At 41.3% G+C, this 11,415-nt stretch overlaps 1 protein-coding gene across 2 annotated transcripts in view; it reads right to left on the reverse strand.

The window, feature by feature from the left end:
• Window positions 1-2,374: 2,374 nt before the first annotated feature.
• Window positions 2,375-11,415, reverse strand: part of LOC121547721 (ras-related protein Rab-40B-like) — a 44,648-nt gene continuing 35,607 nt past the window's right edge. For both annotated transcript variants that reach the window (XM_041859134.2, XM_041859133.2), the window contains 4 exons: window positions 7,153-7,213; window positions 4,560-4,637; window positions 3,858-4,080; window positions 2,375-3,576 (listed from right to left, as the gene is read on the reverse strand). In XM_041859134.2, the coding sequence (XP_041715068.1) occupies window positions 3,275-3,576; window positions 3,858-4,080; window positions 4,560-4,637; window positions 7,153-7,213 (664 nt within the window). In that variant the 3' untranslated portion in view covers window positions 2,375-3,274. The remainder of the gene's footprint in view (window positions 3,577-3,857; window positions 4,081-4,559; window positions 4,638-7,152; window positions 7,214-11,415) is intronic.

The following is an 11,415-nucleotide window of genomic DNA, read 5'->3' on the forward strand; positions in this document are numbered from 1 at the left end:
CATGTTGCAAGGATCTGTACACAATGTCTGGAAGCTGAAAATGTCCCAGTTTTCCCGTGGCCTGCATATTCACCAGATATACCAGCCATTGAGCATGTTTGGAATGCTCTGGATGGATGTGTACGACAGCGTGTTCCAGTTCCCTCCAAAATCCAGCAACTTCGCACAGCCATTGAAGAGGAGTGGGACAACATTCCACAGGCCACAATCAACAGCCTGATCAACTCTATGCAAAGTAGATGTGTCACGCTGCATGAGGCAAATGGTGGTCACACCAGATACTGACTGGTTTTCTGATCCACGCCCCTATCATTTTTTTAAAGGTATCTGTGACCAACAGATACATATCTCTTTTCCCAGTCATGTGAAATCCATAGATTAGGGCCTAATGAATGTATTTCAATTGACTGATTTCCTTATATGAACTGTAACTCAGTAAAATCTTTGAAATTGTTGCATGTTCAGTTAATATTTTTGTTCAGTGTATTTAACCCCTTCTTTTTGATGGCACAAAACTACCTCCATACTTCCATTCGTTTGTATGGGTTACCTTCAGATGAGTCCTGTGTGACACTTGTGGTGGTTGTAGAGCAAAACGGAGCACACCACCGTGTACGGACGCTACAGACAGAAGTTGGCACATCAGCGTTACCCACTTCAGACGACTCCCATGACACTTGTTGGGGTCGTAGAGCAAAACGGAGAACACCATCGTGTTCGTGAGTCTCTCCTCTCCATAATCGTTTTTTAGACCAAACCATTCAGACGCTACAGAGGTTTTCGTGAGAAGACTTGATTTTCAGGATGTCTCATGGTCTGACAAACACCGCTGTAGCTCGGCCACCTTCCACCAAAGATGCGGAAGGCCGGCATAGGCGGATGAGTTGGATTGAGACGCAGCCCATGCAAAGAAACTGATGATATCTTTAGCTTAAACAGACTAATTTTGATGGGAAATTTTTTATTGTGTTACATAGATTGACACACAGTTGCTGGGGTAACTCACAGTGTGTCTGGGTGTAGGGTCCAGGAGATAGAGGTGATCAAAGCCCCAGGCAGGCTGTCGGGGGATACAGTATATAGCGATACTCATACCTCCTCTTTTGTAAAGCGTTAGCTAGTGAAGCTTGTGGGTGACATTGAACGCACCCATTGTTTTCAGGTTGTCATAAGGGACTACAAAGATCAGGTGAGATGAGGTGCGTTTCCCCCTGTACAAAAGCCTTCAGAGGCTGCGTTTAAGACATAGCCCAATTCTTATATTTGTCCCACTAAGTTGTCTTTTTGACCAATCACATCAGATCTTTTCACATCAGATATTTATCAGAGCTGATCTGATTGGTCAAAGTTGGGATGTCTGTGTAAACGCAGCCAGAGAAGCATACTGCTGAGAACACACCTTTAATTTGTATTTACAGTGCATTCAGAAAGTATTCAGACCCCTTGCCTTTTTACACATTTTGTTAAGTTACAGCCTTATTCTAAAATTGATTAAACATTTTCCTCATCAATCTACACGCAATACCCCATAATGACAAAGCGAAAACAGGGTTTTTGAAATGTGTGGAATTTCTTTCCTTCTTAATGCGTTTGAGCCAATCAGTTGTATTGTGACAAGGTAGGGGGGGTATACAGAAGATAGCCCTATTTTTCTACAATGTAGAAAATAGTAAAAATAAAGAAAAACCCTTGAATGAGTAGGTGTGTCCAAACTTTTGACTGGTATTGTATTTCTTTCATCATGTGAGATATGTTTGACTAGATTTATCCTTATCACATTTACCTTTTATGTTATGCAACCTGTTCATGATGTCTCTCCTTTGTTGCAGAACGACACGCAAACCATTACCATGTCCAACCACCAGTCCTCAATAAATATGTCAACATCTGTTTGCTCTCTGACCGGAGCGTAGTACCCCTGGTGACAGCTATACACCCAGTTATCTATATTGGGTTCCTGAGCCTATTTTTCACCCCCCTTACAGTGCATTGAGCATGTGGAAAAGCACTATATAAAGGCAATCAATTATTATCTGAGCAAAGAAGACAGTTCCTGTTTGTGAAACTTATTGTAGTGGTAATATTTACTGTACAAAACAGCTTGTCCATTCAGTGACGTCCTCACTCTGTGTCTGCTGTGTCTTTGGTGTTGTCACTATCTATCTGAAATTATAAACTGTGTGGGTCGAGCCCTGAATGCTGATTGGCTGAAAGCCGTGGTATATCAGACCGTATACCACGGGTATGACAAAATATTTCATTTTACTGCTCTAATTACATTATAAACAGTTTATAATAGCAATAAGGCACCTCAGGGGTTTGTGGTATATTGCCAATATACCACGGCTAAGGGCTGTATCCAGGCACTCCGCGTTGTGTCATGCATAAGAACAGCCCTTAGCCGTGGTATATTGGCAATGTACAACACCCCCTCGGGCCTTATTGCTTAAAAGTATAATCTCTGTCACTGTGAAACCCAACAGCAAACAAACAGTATCAAACAACATTGTCATAACTGTACATATCATACAAATTCATTATACAAATGGTTTCTCCAAAGAATTGCCGACTTGAAATTCCAGACGACGTCGGCAAAAATAGTATTTTACTGTAAAATGTAACGGTGTAAAACCAGTAGCCAGATCTTAAAAAGGCTTTGTCCAGCATTTTGTTTAAAAGGCAACGTTATAGTATACCATTTATAAGACCAGTCCACTAGCGTTTCTTTCATTGTGAAATTAGACCACAGGTGTGAAACACATTTGAATGCTTTGTGTCATTGGGTGAGGCAACAGAGCAAAAAGAACCACAGATCATCCACAAATATCGTACACATAGTACTATATATACTATACTATATAGCTGAACAGTTAATATGTTGACATACTGTATTCATGGAAACATATTATGCACAATATAGTCAATATGTCCCAGACACGATCTGTTGTCAAAACTTCCTTTTGCGGTCCAAGTAATGACCCGTAATGTCAATCCACAGCCTCTGAGCATGGCAGGTTCCTTCCACATCTTCGTTCCACCATGGAGCTCAGGTGAGATTCTTGTGGGTCTGGAGGCCTAGAACATCCAGTCCCTGTGACAACTTCCTGGTCTGTGGGGTAATGGGGGGCTGTGAGGGATCACCCCTCGTTGAACACACCCTTGAAGCTCATGTGGTGAGCCTAGATGAGCTGCAGTGGTGAGCAACACCAACTTCCTGTCCCTGTGATGACAACAAATTGTCCCAAGGACTTCCTCTTCCTGTTTCGGCCGGTTGCTAGGAGATCTTGCAGCTGTTGCCGGTGCAGCTTTGTGCGGCCGCCGGGCTGAGTTGCGGAGGGCGGATTAATTTTTTATTTTTCAGCAGCTGGCCTCCGGTCCTCTTGGTGGTGATGTGGGTGGTGTTGACGGCAGTGACGGAGTAGGAGCTTCCGTGCATCATGCGGGCATTGAGGCCGTTGGCCATGGAGAAAGACTTGAGGTGGGACTTGAGGGCCAGGGGGAGAGGAAGCTTGTCAACCAGGTGGACAGGGGTGCAGGACACGATGGAACGACAGCACAGGTCCTGGAGACTCAACACTAAGAAAGAGAGAGAAAGGGGAGGGGAGAGAGAGAGAGAGAGAGAGAGAGAGAGAGAGAGAGAGAGAGAGAGAGAGAGAGAGAGAGAGAGAGAGAGAGAGAGAGAGAGAGAGAGAGAGAGAGAGAGAGAGAGAGAGAGAGAGAGAGAGAGAGAGAGAATATTTAATATTTCACAAATAGCAATAATACACCACGAGAGGGCACTATTGTGTTAAACAGAGACAGAGACAGAGAGAGCGAGAGAGAACAAGCTGCTCTAGGCTCAGTGTTCACTGCCTCACCTTTGTTGGGTCTCCAAAGTCTCTCCATACCGTGCCTCATCAGGACTATCCTGGCCAGCTCTGTGAAGGACTCTGTGATGTTGAAGTTGCACAGCGGGCTGACCTCGAAGAAGGTGACCCCTAACCTCTCAGCGTACAGCTGGGCCTGCTCCGTGGTCACCTGACGCTTGTAGGCCAGGTGTAACCGGTTACCCACTAGGATCTTGGGCACTCCTGGCGCATGCTGGGTAGACAGGAAGGGAAACAAGAAGTGGTGAGGTACAGATTCTGTTAGTACACCAGGATGGATAAGGGCGTGTGTGTTGCATAGTGTTCCTCCCTGTATTCAGTAACATAACGTGGCAATACAAAGGGGGCAAAAGCTTTTCAAGAATCAATCGTTGAGTATCCTAGCATATTTTATTTTCACTGAAGTTGAATAATATTATTCACATAACATGAGCTATCTTGGAAGTCCAACTCAGTGTGTGGTTAGTTTATGAGTGTGGATGAGTTGTTTTGGAGCAGAGACGAGAGGCGTGGGTTGGAGTTCTGAGAAGGTTTAGTCATTCTCACAAGCAGATATTGAGCAACGTGTCTTACATCATAGAGCGATTCAGTGATGTGGTCTGCGTCCCAAATGGCACTATATTCCCTTTAAAGTGCACTACTTTTGACCAGAACCCTTTGGGGAATAGGGAGCGATTGATCGATGTCTCTTACCTCATCTATCTCCTTTATCCATCTGTCAATACCATCGAAGGACCATCGGTTGGTGATGTCATAGACCAAGATCACACCCTGAGAGAGAGAGAGCGAGAGATGGGGCAGGGGTATTGTGAAAATAGAGAGAGACATCATAAAAACAACAATGGAATGGTATCTAGCATGCACTCTAAAACACTCTCTCTCTCTCTCTAAGGGGAGATGCACATTATAATGTGTAATATTGTGTACAGCAGGCTACTCAAATTAAATTGAGGTCAGAGAAAATGAAGCATACTATTCCGTTAATGGTGGGAGAGTGTAAACTATTAAAAGGGAAATGCACATTACTGTATAAATCCAATTAGCTAGAGTAGTCTGTCCAACAGCTATTAAGTTTCACTTAATTAAAAAAACAAAGTTTTTTATAAAGTTTTTATTAAGTGCTGGTGGCACCAGCAACTAACACTGAGTATTCAAGCCAATTCTTCATCACTATGCATTCCATAGAACTGTTAGAGAAGCCAGAGATATTTGTGTGAGACTTCTATTTGTTGTATCCTGACCTGACTGCACACACACAATGTACACACACACACACACACACACACAGTTGAACTCTGATGACTATAGTTATGGTGTGGACACAGTGTTCAAGAAGCACAGCCTTCTGCCTCGCTATGGCAGGGGGTGTCATTGTCACCATGGTAACAGCCAGTCTATGGTCGGTAACGGGCCAATGAGTAATAATTCAAAAAATAATAACTTTATTCACAAAGTAATTTTCATTCATCGCCTGGTACGTGAGAATTCTCAGTAACCGATCAGCCGTGGTTCAGGATTGGGTAAAGCCAGTAGGGTTCAGTAGTAGCCTATCAATGATGTGGTTGAACTAAATTGATATCCTACATGGTAAAAGGACTGGATCCACTAACAATTTATCATTAAAAAGTGTTGTTTTTTAACAGGCCCATCCACTGCACCCTCCACCATGTTTAGATAGGTGCACCCAGCCACCCATCCTGTACTGTTTCCACAGGAAAGGGTGCTGGGGTCAGTAGTGAGGGTGCTGATATACAAATGGATGTGAAAACATGTACAATGTACTCATGTGTTATGGCTTTACACCCCCCTGCTATATTGTGGATAAAGAGTTACTTGTCTAACAGAGGGTGTTCTTTAATGGAAGCCTCTCCAACATAATCCAGGTAGAATCAGGGATTTCCCAGGGCAGCTGTCTAGGCCCCTTACTTTTTTCAATCATTACTAACGACATGCCACTGGCTTTGTGTATAGCGGATGACTCAACACTATACACGTCAGCTACTACAGCAACTGAAATAACTGCAACACTTAAAGAGTTGCAGTTAGTTTCAGAATGGGTGGCAAGGAATAAGTTAGTCCTAAATATTTCCAAAACTAAAAGCATTGTATTTGGGACAAATCAGTCACTAAACCCTAAACCTCAACTACATATCGTAATGCATAATGTGGAAATTGAGCAAGTTGAGGTGACTAAACTGCTTGGAGTAACCCTGGATTGTAAACTGTTATGGTCAAAACATATTGATACAACAGTAGCTAAGATGGGGTCTGTCCATAATAAAGCGCTTCTCTGCCTTCTTAACAACACTATCAACAAGGCAGGTCCTACAGGCCCTAGTTTTGTCGCACCTAGACTACTGTTCAGTAGTGTGGTCAGGTGCCACAAAAAAGGACTTCGGAAAATTGCAGTTGGCTCAGAACAGGGCAGCACGGCTGGCCTATAAAAAAAGTACACGGAGAGCTAACATTAATGATATGCATGTCAATCTCTCATGGCTCAAAGTGGAAGATAGATTGATGTAATCACTACTTGTTTTTGTAAGAAGTGTTGACAAGCTGAATGTACCGAGCTGTCTGTTTAAACTACTAGCACACAGCCAGGACACCCTTGCATACCCCACAAGACATGCCACCAGAGGTCTCTTTACAATCCCGAAGTCCAGAACAGACTATGGGAGGCACACAGTACTACATAGAGCCATGACTACATGGAACTCTATTCCACATCAGGTAACTGATGCAAGCAGTAGAATCCAATTTGAAAAAACAGCTAAAAATACACCTTATGGAAGAGCGGGGACTGTGAAGAGACACACACAGGTACAGACACATGCATACGCATACATTGTAATATTGTTGTATGGTGGTATTATACATTTTGTATTGTACATTTTGTATTGTAGATATGTAGTGGTGTAATAATGTTATATGATGTACTCTTTTATATTTTGTTTTATATCTAATGTAAGTGCTTTAATGTATTGGACCCCAGGAATACAAATACAAACAACTCACATGCACCCTCTATAATATTAACACAGACACTAACACTTGTGCATATGTAGGCCTACAGCATAGTATTTACAGGTAGTCTGTGGTGGTGATTCTAAAACATTTTCAAAACAGGCTGCTATGTTCTTTATATTGAAATTCTCAAGCTATTCCTTTCCTCAGAGATTAAATCTGTCCTTTGAGTGAGGTTTTCGCAGAACCAAGGTTTTATACATTAGGGTTTACTGAGCAGTAAGCACAGGTTTTATACATTCGGGTTTACACACACACACACCTGTGCTCCTCTGGAGTAGGAGCGGAAGATGGTGCAGAAGCGCCCCTGGCCAGATGTGTCCCTGAAACAACACACAAAGGTCAGAGGTCAGGGGTTAAAGGGTCAGCAGGTCATCCACCTGTCAATCAAATCACACAGCATTCCATCCCTAATCTCATGACCTTATTCAGGGCAAGGCATCTGGGTCGTTCCACAAATTCTCTGCCTTTTGAGAAGTGTAACTTGGTTTTAAAAAATAGTTCGATTTCATTTTTTTTTTTTTACATTCTGTCATAAAGAGCACATGTTCAACTTAATAAAAAAAACTAGTTTTTTATTAAGAGTAGAACCAGCTCACCTGCTTTTACACTATGATTTGACTATTAGATGTTCAATGTTTCTTTTGAAAAATATAGTAAAAAAGGAATAGTTTCACCATATTAAAATGAGAGTTCAGTTTACATACACTTAGGTTGGAGTCATTCAAACTCGTTTTTCAACCACTCCACAAATGTCTTGTTAACAAACTATAGTTTTGGCAAGTCGGTTAGGACATCTACTTTGTGCATGACACAAGTAATTTTTCTAACAATTGTTTACAGACAGATTATTTCACTTATAATTCACTGTATCACAATTCCAGTGGGTCAGAAGTTTACATACACTAAGTTGACTGTGACTTTAAACAGCTTGGAAAATTCCAGAAAATTATGTCATGGCTTTAGAAGCTTCTGATAGGCTAATTGACATCATTTGAGTCAATTGGAGGTGTACCTGTGGATGTATTTCAAGGCCTACCTTCAAACTCAGTGCCTCTTTGCTTGACATCATGGGAAAAAAAAATAAAAAAATCAGCCAAGACCTCAGAAATATAAAATTGTAGACCTATCAGCTTTCATGATGCTGATAAAGATAGCATCTTTACAGACGGTCATTAACTGCGCATTCGCATTCTCTCAAGATGCTGAAATAAATAAATAATATTTCTCCACTCCTGTTCCCAAGTCAAAATGTACACCTCCTTTGGCCGCCATTCCTTCCAGTTCTCTGCTGCAAATGACTGGAACGAACTGCAAAAATCTCTGAAGCTGGAGACACTTATCTCCCTCACTAACTTTAAGCACCAGTTGTCGATCACTGCACCTGTACACAGCCCATCTGTAATCAGCCCACCCAACTACATCATCCCCATATTGTTATTTACATTGTTATTTATTTTGCTCATTTGCACCCCAGTATATCCATTTGCACATCATCTTCTGCACATCTATCACTCCAGTGTTAATAATACATTGTAATTATTTTGCACTATGGCCTATTTATTGCCTTACCTCCATAACTTACTACATTTGCACACACTGTATATAGATTTTCTATTGTGTTTTTGACTGTACATTTTGTTTTGTTTATTCCATATGTAACTCTGTGTTGTTGTTGTTTTTAATCGCACTGCTTTGCTTTATCTTGGCCAGGTTGCTGTTGTAAATGAGAACTTGTTCTCAACTGGCTTACCTGGTTAAATAAAGGTGAAATAAAATAAAAATATAATAAACATTTGGGGTATAATTTTACTGCAAGAAATGCTTAATTCTGCAAGAGTTAATGTTAAGACTGTGAGAGGTTATATACCTACAGTCAGTGTCCAGATTTCAGTTTCCATTTAACCCATCTGAACAGAAGGCTACAGTGCCCTTGATGTGCCATAGGCCTATTTGAAGTCCCCTTAATGTGACTGCCGAATTTGTATAGCGCCTAACAATCATCACACATGACATAGGCACTGCTATCATCCTCTTTCACCACTTCACCAAATCTTTCCCTAAACATTAGACTACTGTTCTGACCCTCCCTTCTCTTTATTTCCAACTTTCCATTTCACAGCTTTTCTCTTACTGAATTATACTCCGACATTGTCCTTTTTTGCCTCAGTGGATCGACATTAACTTCTCGCTCCCAAAAGCATTTGTCGATTGGTGTGCTATTTGGCACACAAAGTTATGCCCTAACGCACTAATGGCAGATAGGCTACATTTTGGTTTAATTTTTTGGCTATAGATATACACTACTGTTCAAAGGTTTGAGGTCACTTAGAAATTTCCTTGTTTTCCATGAAAACATACATGAAATGAGTTTGAATAGGAAATATAGCAAAATGCATTGGAAATGTAGTCATTGACAAGGTTAGAAATAATGATTTATAATTGAAATAATAATTGTGTCCTTCAAACTTTGCTTTCATCAAAGAATCCTCCATTTGCAGCAATTACAGCCTTGCAGACCTTTGTAATTCTAGTTGTCAATTTGTTGAGGTAATCTGAAGAGATTTTACCCCATGCTTCCTGAAGCACCTCCCACAAGTTGGATTGGCTTGATGGGCACTTCTTACGTACCATACAGTCAAGCTGCTCCCTCAACAGCTCAATAGGGTTGAGATCCGGTGACTGTGCTGGCCACTCCAGTATACCAGCTGACTGCTTCTTCCCTAAATAGTTCTTGCATAGTTTGGAGCTGTGCTTTGGGTCATTGTCCTGTTGTAGGAGGAAATTGGCTCCAATCAAGCACCGTCCACAGGGTATGGCGTTGCAAAATGGAGTGATAGCCTTCCTTCTTCAAGATCCCTTTTACCCTGTACAAATCTCCCACTTTACCACCACCAAAAGCACCCCCAGACCATCACATTGCCTCCACCATGCTTGACAGATGGCATCAAGCACTCCTCCATTATCTTTTCATTTGGTCTGCGTCTCACAAACGTTATTCTTTGTGATCCGAACACCTCAAACTTCGATTTGTCTGTCCATAACACTTTTTTCTAATCTTCCTCTGTCCAGTGTCTGTGTTCTTTTGCCCATCTTAATCTTTTATTATTAAATTAAATTTTTATTGGCCAGTCTGAGATTTGTATTTTTGTTTGCAACTCTGCCTAGAAGGTCAGCATCCCGGAGTCGCCTCTTCTCTGTTGACGTTGACACTGACACTGGTGTTTTGCGGGTCCTATTTAATGAAGCTGCCAGTTGAGGACCTGTGAGGCGTCTGTTTCTTAAACTAGACACTCTAATGTATTTTTCCTCTTGCTCAGTTGTGCACCGGGGCCTCCCACTCCTCTTTCTATTCTGGTTAGAGCCAGTTTGTGCTGCTCTGTGAAGGGAGTAGTACACAGCGTTGTACGAGATCTTCAGTTTCTTGGCAATTTCTCGCATGGAATAGCCTTCATTTCTCAGAACAAGAATAGACTGACGAGTTTCAGAAGAAAGTTATTATTTTCTGGCCATTTTGAGCCTGTAATCGAACCCACAATTGCTGATGCTCCAGATACTCAATTAGTCTCAAGAAGGCCAGTTTTATTGCTTCTTTAATCAGCACAACAGTTTTCAGCTGTGCTAACATAATTGCAAAAGGGTTTTCTAATGATCAATTAGCCATTTAAAATGATAAACTTGGATTAGCAAACACAACGTGCCATTGGAACACAGGACTGATTATTGCTGATAATGGGCTTTGGTATGCCTATGTAGATATTCCATTAAAAATCTGCCGTTTCCAGCTACAATAGCCATTTACAACATTAACAATGTCTACACTGTATTTCTGATCAATTTGATGTTATTTTAAATGGACAAAATAAATGCTTTTCTTTCGAAAACAAGGACAATTCTAAGTGACCCCAAACTTTTGAACGATAGTGTATATTGCACAAGAATTATACATTTCTGGAATTTTTTGTATGTATTGTTTTGTCTTTATACAACCCTCCCACCACCCATCAGCCCTTCATCCACTCAATATCTAAACTCGCCCGCCCCGTGGATATAACCGCTGGGACTGTGGGTTATGAGTCAACCCGCGCATCACTAATTACTTTAGTGCCTTGTTGCATACATATGCATGTTTTGGAATATTTATATTCTGTATATTTAAAAAAAGAATTGTGGAGTCACTACATATGTTGTTGATCCATCCTCAGTTTTTTCTCCCATCACAGCCATTGAACTCTGTAGTTGTTTTAACATCACCAATGGCCTCATGGTGACATCCCTGAGCAGTTTCCTTCCTGTCCTGCAGCTCAGTTCAGAAGGATGACTGCATCTTTGAGGTGTCTGGGTGGTTTAATACATCATCCACATAGTAATTATTAACTTGACCATACTTAAAGAGATATTCAATGTCTGATTTGTTATTGTTACCATCTACCAATCACTACCCTTCTTTATGAGGCTTTCCAAAAGCTCCCTGGTCTCTGTAGTTGAATCTGTGCTTGAAATTCAATAGTTGCTGATGGACCAT

The sequence above is a fragment of the Coregonus clupeaformis genome, chromosome 31 (assembly GCF_020615455.1).
Source record: "Coregonus clupeaformis isolate EN_2021a chromosome 31, ASM2061545v1, whole genome shotgun sequence".
Taxonomy (NCBI): Eukaryota; Metazoa; Chordata; class Actinopteri; order Salmoniformes; family Salmonidae; genus Coregonus; species Coregonus clupeaformis.